This window comes from Argiope bruennichi, chromosome 10 (assembly GCF_947563725.1).
Source record: "Argiope bruennichi chromosome 10, qqArgBrue1.1, whole genome shotgun sequence".
NCBI lineage: Eukaryota > Metazoa > Arthropoda > Arachnida > Araneae > Araneidae > Argiope > Argiope bruennichi.
Window position 1 is genome coordinate 17,828,954 of NC_079160.1, and position 24,230 is coordinate 17,853,183.

Consider the following 24,230-nt stretch of genomic DNA (forward strand, 5'->3'; position numbering starts at 1 on the left):
TAAATTTTCTGAATTTTGGTGGCTTCAGAATCTGCAAAAGAAACTTTGCTATGATGTTTGGCTCTAAAATAAAGAAGCATACTAGCTCTTCACCGTATTCATTTATTTCCAGCAAGAATAATTTAAAATAACAGCCTCTCACAACCATCTTGTTCGCTCAGATTATTAACTTTTCATATGATTAACACGGAATAGCTAAGTCGTAGCGATTATCCATCTGGTGGCGATTAATCTTATTTCAGTACTTGTTAAATTTTCTGTTTGACGCTTATTTCTTTTACATCTTGTTTCCTCTGATTTAATTGAATATAAGGTATCTCCAAAGCATTTCTAACTACATTTTGCAGCTCCATTAATGAACGAGATATTGTGTCAAGTGCAACTGTAAAAACTTTCAATGGAGCAAAGTGAAACTTTCTTATAGGGATTTGTTTACATTTCACTGTTGCCATGCAGCAATAAGAAATAAGCGCGACTTCTATGCCATGTACTTTAGAGTTATATATGTATATATGAACAAGACAATCTTCCCACTACTGTATTTTTAAAGCTTCAAATATGCTTTAAAGAAACATAAAAGAGGAGATCACAGGTAGCTTTATAAGTTTTATTGTATAAATAATATTTTTGTAATCAGTACTTTATTCTTTTTTAACCAAAAGTGATATTGTATAGACATGAAGTATAAAACCAAATGACGAAACAAACGAAGCAAAAATTCTTACTAAGCGAAAAATGCCAAAGCTTGCTCTTTGTATTTATGTTACATTTTTATTGAATAAGTAAAATAAGTCTTAAATTTTTCCATCTATTTTCATAAAATCAACCGATTTTAATTATTTCAACATCATTTAAATTAACATAACATTAAAAATTATCTTTTGAATGATCTGCTTGGAATGGTACAAGAAAGAAAATTCTTATAGAAACGATCTGTATTTTCTGAATTCTCTTCTGCTCTTCGAATACAAGGAGACTGAATTTAAATTACAGTCATATTATCTTTCATTTATATTACAAAATTTCATCAAATAGGTCATTATTTCTTTTCATTATAGGTTTTACTTTTGTTACCAGTTTTCAAATTCGTCAAAAACATTTATTGTGATGCAGAAAATCAAAGTATATAAAATGTGAATGTCCATGTTTATAATATCTTCATCGTGGCCAACAACTGAGATCATCTGAACCGGATGGAACGCCATGTTGCTTTTTTTCATCCTCTTAGTCGCCGTCGACGGAAGTGACGTCACACGAGATTTCTTTGGCGACATCTTTCGCATGCGGGACTGTCACAACGGGTCCCGATGCGACAATGGGGGCACGCGTCCCGCCCTGGAGATACCTGGCCGCCCCTGCTTTTGTCAATGCGCCCCCACACATTTAGCTTACCGAGAAGACAAGCAGCAATGCGTCAAGGACATAAGAGGTGAGTAAAATAATAAAACTCTGTTGAACCTTTGTTTTCGAAATCGTTTGGTAATAAATTAATGAACATTTTTTTGAGACGGATTTTTATGGTTGTGAAAGATGCAATTTAGAGAGGAAAATTCCCATCGGCGTTCTCATTATTGAACTTAATGATCCATGTGTTGAAAGTGTTCCCGCATTCTATAAAAAATATAATCTCGCTTTAAATGACGATTTATTACCGGCAAATGATGTAAAAGCAGCATTGAAGTCATAGAGTAGAAGAGGGTGATTTTTTTTTTTTTTTACTTTCTAGTATGCGTAGTATAGAGAAAATAAACATCAAAAATAATAAACATCCAAAAATTCGAACACCAGAATTTGACGAATCTCCACGTTTTAGAAATCCCTGAGTTCGAAAAACACATTTTTGGAAAATGTTCGTGTGTGACAAAGATGACACAAAAACGCTTTTAGCAAGATGGATAAAATTTGGTATATAATCGTTATACCGAATTTGTGGACTCGTTTGAATATAAATTGATGATGCCGTGTCCGCGTTACCATGGAAAGGGGGTGCAGTAGCTTCTGAGGGTAAAGACCCCTGAGCACCCGAAGGCAGAAGTCTGACTTCTGGGTCATATGAAGATGAAACTCACACATGCGCTTGCACAACCCCTTTTTACAGGGAGGCACATTCACGCACCTCACAGAAACAACACAGATGAAGAACAACCATGCCCGAAGCGGGATTCGAACCCGGGACGCCCAGATCAAGGGTAAGATGGGTATGAGTTAACACAATAATTGCAAAACGAAGAGAATCTAGATAGATAAGATTAAGAATTAACATCGATAGTCTAGGCTCCTATCGTATTTTGAAGCAAATCCAACAAGGGGTCAATTGTTTGTCAGTCTGTACTTTTAGAAACATGGAAACGCATTGCCAAATTTGTTAAGTATTATTTGGCAACAGCTCGCACTTTCTAATTATTTACATGCTCATCCCAGAGAGAAAAACCCTGTTGTAGTGGGTTTTGTTGTTGTTGTTTTAGTTAGATAATATAAAAATTGTGTGCAAGTCGAGCCGTTTCGATTATAAATCGAAATTGTCTAAACAATAAGTTAAGACAAATGAAAATGTTGAAAAATCATTCATAAGAGGATTCAATCGAACGTACGAGATAGAGGAGGCTGGCTGTAAAGCATTTTTGTGTTTGGAACGAAGCTTCCGAACTACAGGGACAGTGTTTTAGAAATATAGCAAGACTCTTTCCATCATTACCATGCTTGGCAGAGTATTCCGTTTAACTGACAGAACATAGCATTGTTTTTAGTTGAAGAACTTTTTAGCCGTCACTGATGACCGGCTGTTCTGTCTGGAATATTCGTTCTGTTTAATTTAATTCAATTTTTTGTACATAACTTTATGTTCATGATTCCTCCAACAAACTATTTTCAAACTTCAAATTGTCGCAAACATTAAAGCCATGTTATATTCTGATAGTCTTACCAATGTTCTGTTTATTGAGTGCATAAACCGTCCTAATACTATCAAGTTTCGTAATATCATTGTGCTTTTGGAAACAGAATTATTTGGTTCATTTATTCTCAAACTTTTGAAGCACTGTTATCTTAATATTCTTCATGTAAAGTACTTAGAAAGATTGGTATAAAAGTCAACTTTATGCAGCAATATTTATTGCGAAATGACGCCAAAATCACGCCTAATTTTTAGTAAATTAAATTCTAATTAAAATTTTTAAAAAATCTCTCAGAGATGCATCCATCCTTCAGAGTATATCCATAGCTCTAGGTCAAAATGGTCTGTCAGTCGAGCGACTCACTCATTTTACTTTATTATTTATTATTATTAAAGATAAAAGTGCTTAAGTAATATCGAATATTTCATTCGATATATTCACAGTAGCGGCAAATTGTCATAAACCATGAAATCTATTTGTATAAAACGTCTTAATGACTTTAAAATCGTGACATTTTTACAAAAGTTTAAGAATGAATAATCTAAACTTAATTAATTTTTGTCAAGTGCAACACTTGAATTCACTGTAACAAAAAAAGGGGGGATGTTCCTTTTAGATCTCTTATACCTGGCAAAATGTTAATTAAAAGTTTTACTGATTTGTTAAAAGCATAATATTTTATTTTGATATCTTATCTGAAACAATAAGAAAATCCATGCATGAAAGCAGTAAGAACTGGGGCCTTAATTACTTAATATATAATAAAAGAAGTCATTAAATTAAAATAGTATTATAATAAGCGCATAACATTTATTCCATTGTTTTTAGAAATAAATGCCTTTATTTATGTACTACAGTTCAGTATCTTTCCTTTCAGAATGTTACATGTCCGTTTTTTACCGGCCATTCACGGTGGAAGCCATCCCTTTGGTATACCTTCCCACCAGTGGTCAGTTGGTTCATCCAGATGCTCATTTGTCACTTGCAGGTCAGTTGAAAGAAATCCAGGAAATTTTTCAAATATGTTTTATTTGATAATATTAAAATTAAGGGATGAATTTTTTTTCGCTCTTAGTTAGAAAAATAATAAATGTAACATATTTAGTTCCCACAAGATAGAATATCTTCCACATTTCAATTTAGATTACTATCTTTAGTAAGTTAAATATTTCCCATTAAGACTCTAAAGGAACTGGAACGTTCTCCACAGAGAAAATTGTCAAAATTTCAATTGTAAATAAGAAAAGGAATTTTTGAACGCAAATTTTATATCTGACGTAAAATTCAGCTTTAAATTATATTAAATTGTTATAATTAAAATTTATATTATGTGAAAAATGGAAAAGAAATAGATGTTTTAATTATAAAACATTGGAAATATATTTCTTTCTTAAAAAATATTAATTTTCTAATACCAACTCGAATATATATTGTGATAAGGTAATGTTTATAATTGGAAGTTGGTCCGTTCAGAAAAAATTGTATAAAATCCTTATAAATTAACTTAATAGTAAATATATTTTTATTTTAAAATATTCATAGTTAAAAATGCTTTAAAAGCAGATGTAAACAAAATTTAGAAAATAGAAATTTAGAATTTTTTTATTATAAATAGTCTTTCAAAAATATACTACTGCATGCAAATAATTCAAAATAAATTTAACAGATGTATAATATTTGTTAATATTGTTATAAAATATTTGGAAGGCTAATTATAAATAGAACGTTTTTATTTGGCATTTCCTTCAAAGTCCTTTTTGCCGTGGTTCTTGCCTAACTGGAAATGCGTAATGCGAGCCACCTTTTGCCACATCCTCAAGTGCTTCTCAGTGCGCTTTTTCGGACTTGAGAATCACTGCTTCTTATAAAAATTCTTTATTTGAGGAAAAACTCACATAAGTTGATTTTGCAATATTAAGAATATAACGTTTTGAAGAAACTTTGGCACAAAAGGATCCTGTGATCCCAATTTTAGTCTCCCAAAGATCTGGTCATTTGCATCGCTCCAAATGTTGCAGTGTCCTCCCGCTGGTGTGGTGTGGTGTGGAGAGGGGGTGACAGCTCAGGTGTCGTCCTCGTCATCTGACCGCGTTTCAAAATGACGAGGTCCGTCCCAAAATAGCCCTAGTGTTGCTTCAAACGGGACGTTAATATAACTAAACTAAACCAAATGTTGCAGACGTCTAAAAACTTAAATAAATTCTTCGTTTCTAGGATATAGTAAAGAAATTTCTTGTGTAAAACGCCATTAAAATCGAAGAAAATTTTGTTATTCCATAGGCACGGAAAATTTTGAATGCCTGTCTGCAAATAAAAATTTCATGCATGTTCTATAAGTTTTTGAACTGGATGAAACCGATTTTGACTAATCTGTCACATGATATATATATATATATATATATATATGTTACGGTAAATGTGATTAATCCAATGATTATGTATAATTACCAGTGATTATGTATAATAACCAGTGATTATTCATAATTACCACTGAATTTATTAGTGATCATGTATAATTACCAGTGATTATTCATAATCACCATTGAATTTATTAGTGAATATGTGTAATTACCAGTGATTATTCATAATCACCATTGAATTTATTAGTGATTATGAATAATCACCAGTTTATTGCATTTATGATAACATATACGCTCTTCGCTTCTTGAGAATGAGAGGGAAAATTCTTTTATACGTTTGGGAAGTAACTAAACAGTTTCAAAACTTTTTGAATGTTCTAATATGCCTGACAAACATTGTTCTTTTTGTTATTCCAGGTCGAAAGAACGCCGAGGCAGGCTTCCCTTCTTGCAAAGCCGCCGTGTCTCAGTACCTGACGAAAGAAGGGTGGCGTACCTTAACACGCGTTGATGGCGGCGGACCTGTTTTTGGACTCTTCGCAGACGGCAACAAAACTTTCCTGCAGGTGAGATTGTAGGACTGACGTTGGTCTGGCATTACGCATTTTAATATTCTTTAGAAAAGATTGTTTCAAAATGTGTTTACGTATATCTTTCTTGACTAAAGGTAAAGTGTGTATAAAGTTGTACATTCTCTGGACAACACAAAGATAAAAGAGAATTAATTTAACAGTTCTGAAATTCTTCTACTCATGCAGAAAATTAAGACTAAGCAAACCATATTCAAATACCGTATATATGAAACCAGTAGGAGTGGTCTCCTAAAGAATTTCTCGCATACTTTCTAATAAAGGAAAATTTGTGTTTTTGGCTCGTTTTTCCCAACCAAAATTTGAGACAGAACTGCTACTGTAGACACAAAGTCAGATACCAAATTTGACACAGAACTACAATTGTAGACACAAAGCCTAATACCAAATTTGACACAGAACTACAATTGTAGACACAAACTCAGATACCGAATTTGACACAGAACTACAATTGTAGACACAAAGTCAGATACCAAATTTGGTACAGAACTACAATTGTAGATACAAAGTCAGATACCGAATTTGACACAGAACTACAATTGTAGACACAAAGTCAGATACCAAATTTGGTACAGAACTACAATTGTAGACATAAAGTCAGATACCGAATTTGACACATAACTACAATTGTAGACACAAACTCAGATACCAAATTTGACACATAACTACAATTGTAGACACAAAGTCAGATACCAAATTTGACACAGAACAACAATTGTAGACACAAAGTCAGATACCAAATTAGATACATTTAAGCTGTTGCGTTTTTGAGTTATCGCATTTAAAATGCTTGCAACTAAAAGTGAAAGCCAACAGATATTCAACTGTTTATTGGATATAGCTCAAAATATGTAAGGTGTCAACACTGCTGGTGTTAAATCTGCGTGCCAAATTTTGTCCATCTAGCTCTCTTTGTTTAGCAATTACCGAATTAACTGATATTAAAACAGCCAAACAGACAGACTTCCTCAAAATAGGTTTTTTTTTCAAAATTATTCTGAATTTATAAATTTGGTGCAAACACCATATACGTATATCATCCGTCTGGCTCAAAGCCCTTTTGAGTTATCTTTGTCACAGACAAACAGATATTTTATTACAGATTATTTTTGGATAGACAGACATTTTTCAAAAATGTGTTTTTCTAATTCACAAAGGTCTGAAACATAGAAATTCGTTAAAATCTCGAATACAATACTTACTTTATACTGCGTATACGAAAAAATGGAAAGCTTAAATAACCAATCCATTCATTCAGATATAAAATGTCAGGAAATTATACTTACTATTAATGTTGGATTTCCGACTAGACAACTGCCAAGAACTATTTGTTTGATGAAGGGGCACAGAAAGGAAGATTTCAAAAAATTGTTATTAACCTAGTTGCCAAATAAATTTGTAAAAAATATGAATTTTATCTGTTGTAAGTTTTAAGAATTGTTTCAGCACTTAGTAATAACACATAGTATTGTGGATCAGGTTTCTATATGTTTCATTATGATCATTTAGGTATTACAGTTCATATGAATCCAATCTGGAATTTATAAATACTGCAATATAATCAATGTAAATAAGTTTGTCATCTAATCAAAGAAAATAAAAGGGACGGCCACTCCAGCATGAGTAATAATAAAATAAAGAAATATATTTTTACATAGTTACTGAAATAAAAATTCACCTAAAATAAATAATATGTTGATATTTACTTTCTCGTTTACATAGTACAGAGAAAGTATCGCAATTGTCAAACAATTCGAACTCAATATTTGGACACATCTCCGTATTTTAGACCTCCCTGCGTTTAAAAAACACATTTTTGGAGACATGTTTACCTATTTGTATGTGACGAAAATGCTCAAAGCTTAACAAATGAAATTCAGTATATGGTCTTCACATCAAATTTGTAGATTTCTATAATTCTCTGAATGAACTCTATTCACAGGAAGTATGTCTGGCTGCCTGTTCGTTTATAAACAACTTAATAATGCAAAGACATGGGTAGATAAAATTTGATGCACAGCTTTAAAAACTAAAATATAAATTCTTATCAAATTTTGAACCAAATCTGTCAAGGGGTGGAGCGTCTGTCTGTCTGTACTTTCACTTGCATTTAAATGCAATAACTCATAAACGTAATGAGTTAAATGATATTCGATAAGTTATCTGGTGATTACAGCTGCGATTCTGTGTCAAATTAAATATTTTGGTGATTACAATACCTTCTCTGTACTTACTTACAAGAGAAAGTACTGAGAAACTTACGAGGGAAAGTAAAAAAAGCTTCCCTTCCCTCAATTCATTCCTTCATTCAGGTGGTTTCAATCAACCGTCAAAAAAGACGTGAAAAATACATATTCTCATGATTGATTTTGTAGACAAGTTAGATTCTCGCCAAAGATCTATATTTCGCAACTATTGTTCATTAGTGCCTTGCAAAGTATTGGCGGCCTTACTCAAAGTCCATAATTTTATTCGGTGTGTGTGTGGGGGGGGGGGGGGAGGTTAGGATAAGATTTTAAATGGAAAATATACGAGAAAGTTTCGATGAGACTACTCCCGCTGATTAAAATGCATAGAAATATAAAATTAGATTGGGGAGGGGCCAGAAACTCGGCTATATAGTGTGTACTACATAAGGCATAAAATGTCTAAATCTACTTCTTCTGGTACTCTTTTTCCCTTATTTTACTCATAGTTTTATAATTGTATGTAGTTGAACTGGTAACAATAATATCTATACTACTATTATAAATGTTCAAGTTTGGATGGATGGATGGATGGATGTTTGCTAGTCCATCACGCCAGAACGGCTGAACAGAATTGGATGAAATTTAGCTGAGAGATAGTCTGGAATAGGACATAGACTACTATTTATTCCGTTTAATTGAGTGGTTAATTGTTTATTAATTAAAAACTTTCCCGTCAAATGAGTAAAGCTTCAGGGTTTGTTTGTTTTTTTGCTCCACGCCAATGAGATTAGGCTTCACATGATTTTCACTATTATTTCAAACGATTCTATTTATTTTCTTAGTGTTCGATACATTTAAAATTAAACATTGTTAATGAATCGATCTTCCGGATTCATTCTGAAGTACTTTTGAATTAAAATAACACAGAATAAAGAAAATTAAAAATTTCTAATCTGCATAGCGTTACACCAAGTGGCATAGAAAATTCATACATTTGTGTTGCCCCAATTGGCGTTGAAAATACGCGCATGCGCAGGAGCAACAAAAGATAAAGCCATTGTTGCTATAAATTCCAATCTATTTCCACGCGTACGAAGTCGCGGGTAAACGCTAGTATGCTATAAAGGTGAAGGGAAGAGTATTGCTAACTCTAGGTTAATTAGAAACATTCAGGTATTCAAATGATTTTCAAAACTAAGTAATGTATTTAAGTATATTATTAAAATAAGTAACGTATTTGTAAGGTATTTATGCTAATTTTTCAGAAGATTATTGTTAACTAATGGTTTGTTTTCTCTTTCAGTTTTTGGGCAACTCTCAAGACAGACGAGTCTTGCAGCAGCATCTTGCTTTGGTTCGATTGTTCTGCAAAATTCCACAATACTCGCCGTTCGAAACATGCGTGGCCATAAGGGTCGGATGGGTGCCTGGTAAGATAGATTTTCTTTATTTTTATCAATAATTTAATCCTCAATTTTTATTTTTAAAAAAAGCAATTGATGTATCCAAACGCTAGAAAACAGTGTCCAGCATCTGTAGCTCCATTCTAGCATTCAATATCAGTGAATGTGTTGAAAACAACTCAACCTCTTGTTTCTGTTTTCAGTAATTTAGCAAATGAACATGATTTTTCCCCGAATAAATTCCTATTAATTAATTTTGTTGTGCTGTAATTATTGTGGGTAGTGTTTGTGTGCAATTAAATTCATTTGTAAGTGTATCTAGCACCTTTTCCATTTAAATTGTATCTTTTACTGAATTTTCAGTAAAAGACCTGGTTATACATCGCTACATTGGTATATCCGATATTGTGTGGGATCAAAATATTATCACATCTTTTATTAAAGAAAATATTGACATGAAATTTTATGTTTATTTAATTAATTGTCATGAAATCTTCCTTAAAAAGAAATTATTCTTCGATGTTTGAGATATAAAGGGGTTGATGGTTACGAATCGTAAATGTCATATACGAAAAAATAAAAATATATTTAATATTAATACTCAACAGAATAGCAACACGAACGCAAATAAAAATATTTTTCAATGATGTATGTAATATTTTATTTAAAAAAAAATATTTATATATATGCTTTCTTTTGACAGGAATTCCTAAATAGAACTTATACTTCCTCTTAATATTCATAGTACCAAAATTTTTAAATGTGCACTCGTTATAATTTCTTTTTATTTATGTTTTTTTATCTTATTGAAATTTTTCAAAAAATGTGCATTCTACTTTAATACTGAACATATACATAACTGTCAATAATCTGTGATAAAGTTAGTTAATTTTTAAAAATCGTCAAAGAAAATTCTTTTTGTTAGTTACCATTAATTTTAAAAACTGTTAGAAAATTTAATTTAACATTACCAAAGATAGTTATCAGAATAATAATTAAAATATTTTAAAATATAAGCAATATTTTCCTTCAATGGGAAATACTAAAGAAAACAATGATTTTTATGTACGGAAACATAATTTTTGATTAAAAATTAATTAATTAATTGTCATTAAAACCTTTATGTCTTATGCAAGTAAATTTGTACAAAAGTGTTGATTTATGTTGCATTCAAACTATGTATATATGAATTTCACTCTTATTTAGTGTTATTTATTTCTAATTAGTGGAAGAATAAACTTGAAGTAATACAAAGCTATGCAAAAGAAAAACTCTAAAAAAGAGAAAAGATTTTTCAAAAGAAGAAAAGCTGCAGAATGCATAGTATACTTCAGCTAAGAATACAGCAATCTGATAACTGAAATGGGCAAATTTAAATATTAGTACAGAAATTTAAACTCGTCCGTTACATATTGTCCATTATTCCATTCATATCAAAAGTAGGATGCAATAAAGAAATCAGTAGCTATTGAAATATTTTTAAAGATTCCCGCTGCTTTCGTTCGGTTAATAAGATTTTGATTAGTAACTTACAGTTATTTAAAACATATTTAGTATTCATTCAGTATATACAATTTTGCTTAACCCTTTAAAGGGCCATTTTTTTCCATTCATATTATGTTAAAATATTTTTAGACTTGAAATTAGAATAAGAAAAGGGATTCATTTAGCTTATTAGATAAATTTAATTTGATTCATTAATTAATTTGGTTAATTAATAATTAAGTAACAAATCAAGATACATCATTTTGCCTGAGATAAAGAACTGAACCATCTAAGTTTCTGATTTCTAAAAAAATTTGTTAGAACTTATGCCAACCTACATAATTTCATACAAAGATTGATAAATTTGGTGGGAAGCATCTTCCCATGGCCTTAGAAATGGTTAAAAAATGATAATTTGTTCGAACGAATTTTTTAAACATAAAAGTGTGCTTTCTTAATCGATATTATAGAAAAACATATTCAAAAATAAACTATTGATTTTGTAATTATGGACATAAAGATTTAAATTAGATTTCCCAAAGTGAAAATTCGTCTGGTTGTAGTCATCTTAAACATCAGGTAATGTTTTTCAAATTTGCTAATTAAAAATTAAAATGAAGAAAATATCGGAAATATTTTCTTAGTTCACTTTGTTCATCGTTTGCGAGAATTTTAGCTCTTTTATATGGAGATTATTTAAAATTATAAAGAATAGCTGAAATAATAAATAAATAACAGTATTAGAATTAAGATAAGAGGATAAATGCAAGAATACGAAATTAAACGTGGCGACTTTAAATAAATAAGAAAATTTAAAAAAAAATTTAAATAATAAGCAAAATATTTATTAGTTGCATAAAAAATTTATAAAAACACATATTTTTGTATAAGAAATACATTTTGTAATTTGATTTATGTTTTTAGGTATCGATTCAATGGATGATGACCCTCCAAACAGCAAAGCTAATATGATGGTGGTTGGACTGTCTTTAGGAATCCTAGGACTGGTGTATGTATTTGCCGTCTTAGTATATCTGAGAATTCGTCGCCAACAAATCGCCAAACGCAAGAGCCATTCCGATCAAGAAGCATGCATTCCAAAAAGGGATGACGATTCAGATAAGGTAGGAAAGGAATCATTTTTACGAATCATATTGTTAGAGAACCATTTTTTTTTTCCTTACAGTATCTGTATTGCAAAAAAGAATGTTAATATTTTAAATTTTGTAATGATGTCTGTATTGTATATCTTTATCGTAATTATAAAAAGAAAAGAATTGTAATATTAAAAAAATGTTATAAAAATGTCTGTTAATCTTGAAGCTTAAAGTCAAATAACTCATAATTATCAAAACAAATTTGTTTAAATATTTAAAGAGAAAATTAATTTTTACTATTTTTATGTATTTTAGATTATGTAATTTTAGATTATGTAATTTTAGATTATGTAATTATGTAATATAATACTACAACTTTTGTATTAATATTTTACTCACTCAAAGTTTTTGTTCGCAGTTAATGTTTTTCAAAATTCTTTTAAAGTGTATAAGAGGAATTCCGATTATTTGAAAACAATTTTTTACACAATATTATTGAACTTCGTTTCGTTTCCTATTTGTAAAGGTACGATTGTTCAAACAGTTTTGCTCTCTGCATGTTGTGTTAGATGTTTGAAATTAATAAATTTGTGTATTCTCAGTAACAAACAATATTTTAATATTTTTCGAGTTAAATCCAATGAATCGATTTATTTGATTAAATTTTGACTATAAACATGTGGTGCTATCTTATGAATTTGATCTCAAAATGCAGTAATATGTATAACAAAGAATACCAATTTGATGACTAAAACATTAATTAAAATAAAATAAAATGAATCTACATTCAAAAAGCATATAAAAGTGTATTTTTAATTCAGTTTATTTTCCTTCTTATAAGCAAATGCCTCTATAATAATTTGTTAAAATATTCATTTTGATTACAAGTCTTTCCAAAACAATATAATGTTATTGAAATTATTTTGTGAACAAATTCCTGAATTTCCAAAAGAATATTTCACGGATATCATTTATAACTAAAACTATCCAATAATTGATTTCTTTTTAGCAGAAAATTTCATTGATAGTTTTTATTCATTTTTATTTAACTATTGTTAAATTTATCAATCTTCTTTCAACATTGATTAGATTTTTAAATTCAACAATGATTTTGACAGTATTTAACATCCTTATAATCTTAATTTGTTAAATAAAATCTATTTGCATAAACATCTACTGCTAATGTTTTCTTTGCCTTTAAAGTAAAGAGTGAATTAAATTTGAATTTATTTATGACAAAAATTATTATACTATTTTATTGATAAGTAAAAACTCAGTTATATGAAAATAAACATAATTCATACTTAGATCAGCTGAAAATGAAGTATTCTTGATTTCATTTAATTTTTTATTGTAGATAAAATGAAACGAATCCTATTTATTTGCCTATTTAATAATCCTCAGATCGGATCATTAAATATGCAAAGTAGGGGAGTTGGAGACAAGGCCTCAAATATTTCTATAGTATTTTCATATGTAATTTTGCACTTTTTGAATAATATTATCTTTTTAATTTATTCACTTTACAATCAAGTGACGTTTAGATTTCGGAATATTATTCTGATAACGTTTTGAATTAATTAGCTTTTGTTAATATAGTATTACGCTGATTTGTAATTCTAAAAAATATTTAGTTCATAATTTTAAAAATGTCCAATTTAAAAAAATATTTTTAACATAAAAAAACGTCAATTATTTATTTTAGACTAATGTTCATGTTATTATTTATTTACCTATTATGGCTCTCGCATGAGTTGCATCCACATTTTCATGCGATTGTATTTAAATAAAATTCGTTGTTTATAAATACTGTTAATAATTACATAAGCTTAATAAAATAGATAAGAAACCTGATCAATTATTCTTAATGGTCAAAACATTATATAATTCATAATATTTTGTAATTTATAGTTCTTACTGTTTATAGTCTCTTGATTATCTAATATAAAGCTCAATGTGTGTGTTGGAGCTCTACAGATCAGATCGTTCGACTTACAGCTACCAAATTTGGCGCATGCATACCTTGGAGGTCGGGAATGTGCATCTGGGGTCCCTTTTTTAAAATTTTTAATTAGAATTTTAATTATTAATTAAAAATTAACTTTCCCGCCAAAAAAATCTTTTCATTTCCTGACCGCCAAATGAGTAAGGCTTTAGTTTTTTTCCCACGCTAACAAGGATAGGCTTAACATATTTTCGGTCGATTATTTTAAACGATTCTGTTTATTTTCTTAGTGTTTGATGCATTTAAAACTAAACATTGTAAACTAATTGATCTGTTCATGATGAATCTGAGAAAATTTTGTAGAAAACTTCTTGAGGTATTATATAAATTAAGAAAGATATTCTTTAGTACCCATAAGGTTTAAATACTCAGTGACTCTGTTTTCAGTAATCATATTAAAAAATTCTTCGTTTCAGTAAAAAAAAATGTTTTATATTAATTGCAATTTAACCATTTCCACTCTAATTTACAGCATAAATTCTACGGGAGTAACAGAAAATTAGAGAGATACATATTACGTTATGACTGAAGGCCTTTATAATATTATGAGTGAATTATATGACAATCAAAATTTGAAACTTTAAAATATTTTGATGAAGAAGCTATTAACGTAGGAATTGCATAAAATATTTAAATATAAAAATTTTAACGAACATTAAGAATGGCGAACCGGCTGGTGGCCAAAGGCGGCTAGTAGGAAATAAAAAAAAGCATAAATTGCATTTTTATTTTACATTTACTATTTTTACAATAATCAGTTTCTGCAGCTAAATTTGCTGTTTATCATTCATATTCTGTATTCCTATATTCTGTTGGATACCATCTCATACAAGAATTGTGGAAAACGAAAAAACGGATAAATATTTAAAATAGACGGCTGTCCTAATATTACTTTATGTGTTATCGATTTAAAGAAATACACTAAAATGCTTCTTCCTTACATACAATAAGACCTAGAAACAGAAAACTAACTCTACATTGTGAATTTTTTGTGCAGCCTTAACCTTTGCTAATGAGCAGAAAATCGGACAGTTTTAATTCGGATGCATATTGGACTCTCCAGATGGATCAATTTTCACTTGTTATTTAGAGAATAGTCATCAATGTGGGCCCGATGTAACCGCTACATTGTGTCAAATTGAACAAAGTTTTAAACACATGCAATTTATACAACTTTATTTGATAAGATTTCCCATGTGATATAATTTGCTTTTTTGTTATTTGCATTTTAAAAATCTATTAAGTTTTATCCACACATTTCAATTATATTAATATTTTGAATTACATTTTACAACAGTTTTACTTTTACATTCGTATGATGTCATTTTTTCTTTTGCATTGATATGATTTTAATTTTTTGTTTATCGCTATATAGCTAACTTTCCGTTTCTAGTACCATTCATTCCAATCTATAGTAAATCAACGTATCTAGATGATTTTATCTATAAATTTATTTCAGTACGTAAACTTCGAGTGCAGAAATATTGGTTTCTTGCCAACTTCCCCACGAATTAGCTGTAATTTTTTTTCAAACGCATCAATTGCTGGTTTAAGAAAACTTGAGCAGCTACTTTCGTTTAATCAATCTGAAATAAAATTTGGTGAAATCTGAAATTAATGAAAAAAAATATTAAAATATAGTTTCACAATTTTTCTCTTCTTATAAAATCGTAGATTTATACATCCTTTATATATACATATTTAATTTTATTCGTTTTAGGCTTCCACTCATACACGCATCGAAACATCAAAACGCCTTGAACTGTATCATACCACTTCTATGGGAAGACGAAAAATAGGCTCCGATCCTTGGTCACAGATGTCGTCCATTGTTGAGACCTACAATCAAACCTGGACTGACCGCATGGGTCAACATGGATGCGAATTCAAAGCTCAAGATTTCCAACTTCAGCCAGAGTTCTTCGAGCCCGAATTCATGGCTTCTCCACCTCAACAAGTGCTAGAGTATTTAGAACGACTTCAAAACTCTGTGACATTTGCTCGTCACCGCTTGCGAAGTTGTTACCGGTACCAACCTACACTTATCGGCATACCTGAAGATGACTATTTCTACCAAGAACTTGAGAAGGTAAGAAAATCACCCAGTAAAGAAAAGAGGACAACACCTGATGGAGGGTCAGCTTCTTCGATGGCTTCTCTCCTGGAAATTGAGGAGGGCCCCAAAGAAGAAAAACCCAAAAAAGAGAAAACTCCTCCAAAAATTCCACCTCGTAAACCGCAGCGCAAGACAGTAACCAAAACTAAAGTGGAGATTAACCATGATGCTCTGAAAAGTTCAGAACAAGAACAAAAAGAAATTCAGAATGCAATGAATACATTAAATGAGACTCTGGATGCTTTGGAATACGATATTTACAAGCATGATTTGATGCATCAAATATCCGATCCGGAGCACACGAATCCCAGTCGATCGAGTTCAAGAGAAGGTGAACTCGATGACTTCGATACATCTTCTTGTAGTTCGCTTTCTGCTGTCACCGTTTTAGGCAGAGACAATAAGAAAAATATGGATATAAACTCGACAGGAAGTCGCAGTGTTGAAAGAAACTTATCTGAAGAATTCAGCACGTTCAGCAATTCAACTTATAGTATTGGAAGTGTTATGCCTGGTCTTTTTGCTCAAAATAATACATCGGACGATATAGAAAGATCCCCTGATGGAGCTGAAGACGATGGCTGTCAAAATCAAGGAACTGTAGAAGCAACAAATAAGGATCAAAACTGTCAAGAAGAAGAACCAAGATTAAACTACCAAGAAGAAAAACAAAGATTAAACTGCCAAGAAGAAAAACCAAAATCAAACTGCCAAGAAGAAAAACTAAGATTAAATTGCCAAGAAGAAAAACCTAAATTAAACTGCCAAGAAGAAAAACAGAGATTTTCACTTCCTCAGAAAGATCAAAACGAAAAACTTCCATCTCAGTTTCCAAATAAATTGGTAACTTGCACTGTGAAGTCTTTTCCTCCACCTATTGAAAAGACAACAGCGGCATCTCATTCGTTATCTACTTGTTCAGAAGAATCTTCTGCTACATATTCTGAGTCTTCAGATGCCTCAAGTGTATATTCGGTAAAATCTAATAACACTGCCTATTCTGTAAAATCTTCTAAACCATCTAAAACATCTACAGCTGAATCTTCTAGGAATCATACACCAGTGTCTTCGGCCTCAGCTGCAGTATCTCCCTCAGGAGACGAAACAAAACCCTCGAAGAAACAGTCAAGTAAGTGCCATGGACATAAACGTTCCAGTATCCCCTCAGGTTCAGATCAGAATGATCCATCTAATAAAAGATCCGACAAGCGGCATTTACTAATAAAATCTTCGTCTACTGAAAGCATGACTACCATTTCCACTGACATGACAACAGATTCCTTAGAATCTTGTCCTTCATCGCCCAACCTTGAAAGATCTTCTCTCAGTCCCACCCCCAGCTTGGTAGATATGTGGATCAGCAAACTCATTCAAAATTCTATTCCATACTCAAAATCGCGACGAAAATTTAAAAAAAAGTTAGTCTTACCAGAAAATGAGGTTGATAATTGGGAACACGTATGTCAGAAGCATAAAGATCCTTGTCCGATGCATGATTTGAAAGATGTTGAACCCAATTTGATTGACAAACTCGCGCATTATAGCTCTAAAACTATGGCTGGCAAGGATGTGGCAGGATATTTTCAGTCGCTAAGACAGGATGTTTTGAAGGAACATTTAAAATCCTGGCTGTTGACAAATGGTCAGGTTAAAAAACATAGGAAAGGTATTTCTGTTAAATACAAAAGTAAAGAATCATCACATAAGAAACCGCTGGTTCCAGTTAGCCAAGATACGAACTCAGTTTCTGATTCTGCTACAAACACTAACTGGACTTCTTTCCACAAATCTTCTAACGGTACAATAGCCAAAGATCACTCAAACAGCACCAACGGACACTGTTCTATAAACTCAACTACATCAACTACAGAATTAATTGACTCTTTAGATTCAGAAAATACTAACGAAATGTCAAATGCATCTGATACAAATGACTCAGTTCAAGTCAGTTAGCCTGAAATTGTTTGTACATTTTCAGTATCTCCATACTTTGTAATGTGCTAATACCTTTTGTCAGGATTTCACATGACACTATGAACAAATTTTACATATACGTGTGAGCAATTGTATGTAACTATGTATACGTAATTCTATGCATTTAAGTGCGATAAGCCTTTTATAATAAAATTTTTCATACAAAATAACTAACAGAATCAATGTAAAGCTTTTCCTGTCTATTTATAATAAAGGGGAATGTGTGTGTGTCTTGTGTGTATGTTGGTGCTCTACAAGGTAGACAGTTTGACCTAGAGTTACTAAATTTGACATAGATATACTAGGAAAGTAAAAATGTGCACTTAGGAGCGATTTTTTTAAATTTTAAATTATTAAAAATTATTGAAATTTGTTCGTTTTCCGCCATATCTCCCAAAAAATATTATTGCATAAAACTCTTTTTTTGTTTTTTTGCACCATTGCAAATTTTAAAAATACATATATTTTTAAAGATACCATTTAAGTAAATCATGCAAACTTTTGCTGAATTCTGGTAATTTTTTTAACAATTCTATTTTTATCGTAATTTTTAACAATAAATTTTATGAGTTTAATTGAAATTCAACCCATTTTAATTGTTGCGTCAAATAATTATTCTGACTTTCTTCTGGCAAGAAAAGGATTCCTTCTAACATCGGTTTCATAATAAGAAAGTGATGTTACAGTACCCTGAAAGTTAGAAGACATATTATTCTAAAAGTTACCTTTCTGATAGTTCTATAATGTCAGGGGATATGACTCTATTAGGATACTTCATATATAAAATGAACATAACATATATAAGGCTAATAAAATAACACAGTATTGATGTCTATCACAATTTAATACTTAAATATATTTTCTTGGGGGCATTATGAACATTAATTAATGTATAAGAAATTTAATTGGAAATAAACAAAACAGTATTCCCCTAGAGCTAGCTGTTTGGCAAAGGTTTCTAGTTACGAATCTTTTAGAAAGCATTTCAGTAATATGATAATATTCATTAATATATCGTTAGCTTCCACAAATGCCTTCTGAAGACTTGCAACCTCCATAAGATATGTGCATGTGCCTCCAGATGTACTCTTGAATGCCTTCTTTTTTTCTTTATTATTTCGAATCATCTTATAGATATTGCTTTTTGATTTTGATTTCATTGAATTTATCCACAATTCGACGAAGCTGAAGAATCAATACGCGCATTACAAAGAAAAAAAAGAGGACAATTCATGCGTAATCATATATAATTTAAAAGCATCATAAATAAGATTTATATAATCATGAGACTTGAACCCTCAGTTGACCATAATAATGATCGCAACATATTTAGAAGACATAGAAATGATTCTAGGATATGTTCAACTGGTTTTGATAATCTTTCCTTACAGCTATGATAATTTATCATCATCAAAATGTAAATGAGCATTCTATAAGAAAATTTACATTAGTAAGGAATTAAAAATGATTAACAGATTCATATTATATGCTTGTTTAATAAGTATTGCAATTAATAGCGAGTTGAAGAAAGAATATTTTTGAAGTGAACAAAACAGATTAACCCAAAAAATAAGTTTATAAATTCTTATTTTCAAAAGATGGTTTTAAAACTTATTTGAATTCTTTCTGAAAAATCTAGTACTTTCTTAAATATTAAGGTTACAATGGACTTGGAAGACAAAATTTCACATTTTCTGAGATTATTGTTTTAAAATTTTCATATATTTCAGTTAATATATCATTAGCTTTTACAAATGCTTCCTAAAGTGAAAAATTAAGTGTAAATGAGTTTACTATTTCAGTCTAATGCCGTAAAAATAGTTTCAGCAAAAATCATTGGTAACTTTTTGGTTTTTTTAGTAAAAAATGAAAAGAAGTTATTAATATAGAACATAATTCTATTTTTCAGATAGCTATTTTAAATGTACACAATATTTTGCATGTTTAACTTTAGTCAGAATATAATTTTTATTTCAAAACTTAAATTATTTGACTTTTTTTTTTTTTTTTTTTTGAAAAACCAAAAAAATTATTGTAATAATATAGCTTAAAGTCTTCAATAAAAGATTCTAAGATTCATAAATTATCTATTCATGCAAAAGGATAATGTTATATATTTGTACAACATTGCAGAAAAATTTCAAGGATAAAAAAATGCTATTTTAAAACTTGGATAGCAACATAAAACATTTTGAGAAAAAGTTTAAAATGTATTTAGAGGGTTCGTACAGAACAGAAACATAATTGAAACAACTTATATTTGTTAAATGTACATTTTTGGAGCATGGACCCTCCCGTGAATCCTATCTAGAAATTGGTTCTCACAAATTTCAGCTTGTCCAGTTTTACTTATGTTGATTCTATAGTTAGTGATGACAGAAGTATCGGTCAAGGAGATTCAAGGTCGTCTGATGAATACAAATAGAACCTTTTAAAGGACTAAAACGATTTTTTAAATCCTTAACTACTATAAAGAAATACAAAATTTTAACTATATAAAACCTTCATTAGACCAATACTCACTTATAGCTCGAGTCCTAGACCCTGACCAAAGCTGGAGAAAATAAAATAGCCATTTTCGAAAGAAAAATTCTGCGAGCCATTTTTGGTGGGATAGAAATCAACAATATTTGGAGAAGAAGATATGACTTAGAGCTATATCAAATCTGTAGAGAGCCAGATATTATAAAGTTCATAAAAATAAACCGGATGGACTGGGCGGATCATATATTTAGAATGGATGATGATTCCATATTAAAAAAATTCTTTTACATAAACCTCTAATAAGTAGGGAAAGGGGTAGATCCAAAATGAGATTTAATGGAGTCAATGGATACAGACTTCTTGGCTATCTAGGAAAGAAAATGGCGCAGAAGTGTCAAAAATAGATTTCGGTGGAACAGAATTCAAAAGAAGGCACTGGCCCGCCCTGGGCTGTCTAACCAAATAGGATGATGATGATGATGATGAATAAGTTAAGCTAGATCTTGATGTTTTCCCGATAACTTCCAAAAATATTCCAGCATAATAAGGATTTCTTCACTCCAAAAAATTATATTTTCATTGATGTCAATTAAATTGCTGTAAATTATTTTAGTCTAGATTTAAACATATTTTAAGTATATTTTTGAACAATACTGCTGTGATTGAAACGGAACTCGTTTTCATTGTTTCATCAAATATTTGATCGCGTGATTTTCTTCCCTTGATGAAAGGTCAAAAAGGATTCTTTGTAATATTTATGTAGTTTATAGGTCGTATAAAAATGCGACTTTGAATACCGCTAATTTTAGATGGCAGATGAATCAGATATTTATGCTTTTAATAGTGTTCTGATATCATGGAGTTAGTTTTCATCAGAGAAAGTCATTTACACATTTAATAAATTATCCCTGCAAGACAATTAAAATAACAGAGCTTTAATGTCTGACAGTTTAGCAGAATTATGGACATGAAATTATATATAAACAATATAAATGAAATTAAAAATAAGCAATATTTCAGGCAATCGGCTTGAATAATAAAACATAATAATAAACATATTAAAATATAAAGAATATTAAAAAGTCTGAAAACTTTTTTTAATGATACAATTTCTCATAATAGAACAACTATATGTAAAAAAAAAAAAAAAACCGTTTAAAAAATGTAAAACAATAACGTATAAAAATCTTTTTAATAAAAATTCAGACGGGATGATTGGACACGATTTTTTTTTTTTACTTTTTTAATTTAAAATATTAAAATAATAGTAACAAATATTGCAGGGGGGGGGGTTACAATCATATTCTGTAAGGATCAGTAAGCAATTACCTTATTTCCAATATTATTTATTAATTAACCAACCTCACTTACAGGAGCCATTACGATTCCAAATACTTCAGAGATTATGAGGTAATTGGGAAAAAGTGTTCATACAACATGCTTAACACAAAATAAAGTTTCAAATCATGGTTAACAATCAACTTTCATACTTGATAGTTTAGTTTAGTTATATTAACGTCTCGTTTAAAGCAACACTAGGGCTATTTTGAGACGGACCTCGTCATTTTGAACCACGGTCAGATGATGAGGACGACACCCCCCTCTTCCTGAGCTGGCACCCTCTCTCCACACCACGCCACACCAGTGGGAGGACGTTTTGCCCTGATGGATTTAACGTGCAACAGACCCCCACTTACACGACGGTTCTTCAGTGGAATCGGGTCACGAACCTGAAACCTTCCGGTTCCGAAGCCAAGACCTTACCACTAGCCCCCCATAGCCCTCTTTTATTAGTGAAAAGTACTGCGTATGTATATGAATGGTAGAATTTTTTAAAAAGTTACTAATTGTACATGAACGAATAAGAGCTAGTGCTTGGGTGGAATGTTACTGCATTTTTAAATATATATTTTTTGTTAAATTAAAAACATTTTTGTCTCAAGGTAGTGTTCCTAATTACCTCCTGATGGAACTTGTTAGGGGTCATTAAGCACAGATCTATTTCTCGGAAGAAAAAGAAAGCGTAAAGGAAAGTTTTGTCGTAACTGTTTATCTAACACGTTCAAAAAATATAAATAATCTAGCAATTACCAATAGCCTGCATCTAATAAGCGTAGAAAACAATCAATAGCACTTACGAAATTTCAGGTTTCACTTTTCCTGAACACAGCTGAAATTAAAGTAAATAAACATTATCACTGATAAAAGCAGGAAAGTGTTTTTCTACCTCGGATGTCTTAACTAAACCAGAAGCTAAACAGTTCCCTGACATCTCGTTAGAGTGCACTTCAGTCACCGTTCGTAACTGGCACGATTAACTCTAATTATTTTCATTTTTGAAGAAAATACATCATTTGTAAAATAAATGAATTTAGAACACAAAATCTAATAATGAGCTTTAAAAATATTTATTCAACAATATCAAAAATAGAAAAATATCAATCACGAATAATTTAAGACGGTGGTTTATCAAAAAAAACAATACATTTTAAAGTCTGTTTTTGCAAACAGTTATAAATATCAGCATTTCGTCCATGTTCCTGTAAGTTCCATCAATGCATTCGGAATCTTGCATGGACGGAGGGCGGAAGCTTGACTGAGCGAGGAATGTAGGCCCTGCCAAGTTCTTCAAATGTTTTGGCATGAATCACCATCAAGAAATCACGCGTTCCATCAGCGACGTCCAGTACCACTGACAACAAAACACCTGAAAGAAGAATAGTTTTTTTCCCTTGTTAAAATGGAACTCATTTTTATATAGACTTTAGGGGCATCATTCAACCTGGTAACTATATGTTTTTCTCATAAATGCAGTGAATGAGGGTTTCCACAATTTATAATAAATCTTTCCTCATTCTTGCTTGTTCATATAATTAAAGTATAGATACGAAAATTTTTTATATAAGCAAATATAAAGGCTGGATGCAGATTGAAGCTTTTATTAAAATGAGTCTGTCTCTACCTCTCTTCCTAATTAAGATTTCGCCTTTGAAATTTACACTCTAAGCTCAATGATGTTAGGATACTCTTTCTTCAGTATCTAGTCTTTTCCTATGCACCTGACCACAATGCCGTGCTGGTATCGGGTTTCGGATCGCCTAATGGTAAGATACGGACTCGGACCTGGTAGGCGTTCATTTTGAAACCCGATTCCCCTACAGATTTGTTATATTTGCACTCATGTGCATGTTAAATGTAGTGTCGTGGGTCAAACTTGCTCCCATGGGCCAAACTTGGATTTGAACCGGAGAAGATTATGTTGTAGAGAATTTACAAATCTCGGCCAGATTCGTAAATGGACCATCCAACTCAATGGAAATTTTCAATCGCCCATGATTTCCACATAATTGAGAATAAAATGGAAAGACAATTCGTACTAAATGAAAAAAATTCATTTTTCCATTTTTTAAAAACAAATTGCAGTAGCAGTACTTGCTTAGAATGTAGGAAACATTGATTACAATACCTTTACACAGAATGTGATATTTCATTGAAAATCATCATCAGTTGAATTCGCTTTCACCTTTTTTTCTTCTCAGTAGAATTTAAGAAACATTGATTACAATTACCTTTAGACAGAATGTGATGTTTAATTGGAAAATCGTTACCAGTTGAATTCTCTTCCATCTTTTT

The 24,230-nt window shown here is 30.8% G+C and overlaps 2 protein-coding genes across 2 annotated transcripts in view; one reads left to right on the forward strand and one right to left on the reverse strand.

Moving 5' to 3' along the window:
* LOC129989114 (uncharacterized) overlaps nt 1–18,247 on the forward strand; it is a 67,218-nt gene extending 48,971 nt beyond the window's left edge. The window contains exons 2-7 of the mRNA XM_056097438.1: nt 1,059–1,429; nt 3,772–3,882; nt 5,672–5,820; nt 9,337–9,463; nt 11,846–12,045; nt 15,744–18,247. Coding sequence (XP_055953413.1) covers nt 1,204–1,429; nt 3,772–3,882; nt 5,672–5,820; nt 9,337–9,463; nt 11,846–12,045; nt 15,744–18,092 — 3,162 coding nt within the window. The 5' untranslated portion in view covers nt 1,059–1,203 and the 3' untranslated portion in view covers nt 18,093–18,247. The remainder of the gene's footprint in view (nt 1–1,058; nt 1,430–3,771; nt 3,883–5,671; nt 5,821–9,336; nt 9,464–11,845; nt 12,046–15,743) is intronic.
* Nucleotides 18,248–22,989: 4,742 nt separating this feature from the next.
* LOC129989206 (carotenoid-cleaving dioxygenase, mitochondrial-like) overlaps nt 22,990–24,230 on the reverse strand; it is a 34,109-nt gene continuing 32,868 nt past the window's right edge. The window contains exon 11 of the mRNA XM_056097584.1: nt 22,990–23,304. Coding sequence (XP_055953559.1) covers nt 23,150–23,304 — 155 coding nt within the window. The 3' untranslated portion in view covers nt 22,990–23,149. The remainder of the gene's footprint in view (nt 23,305–24,230) is intronic.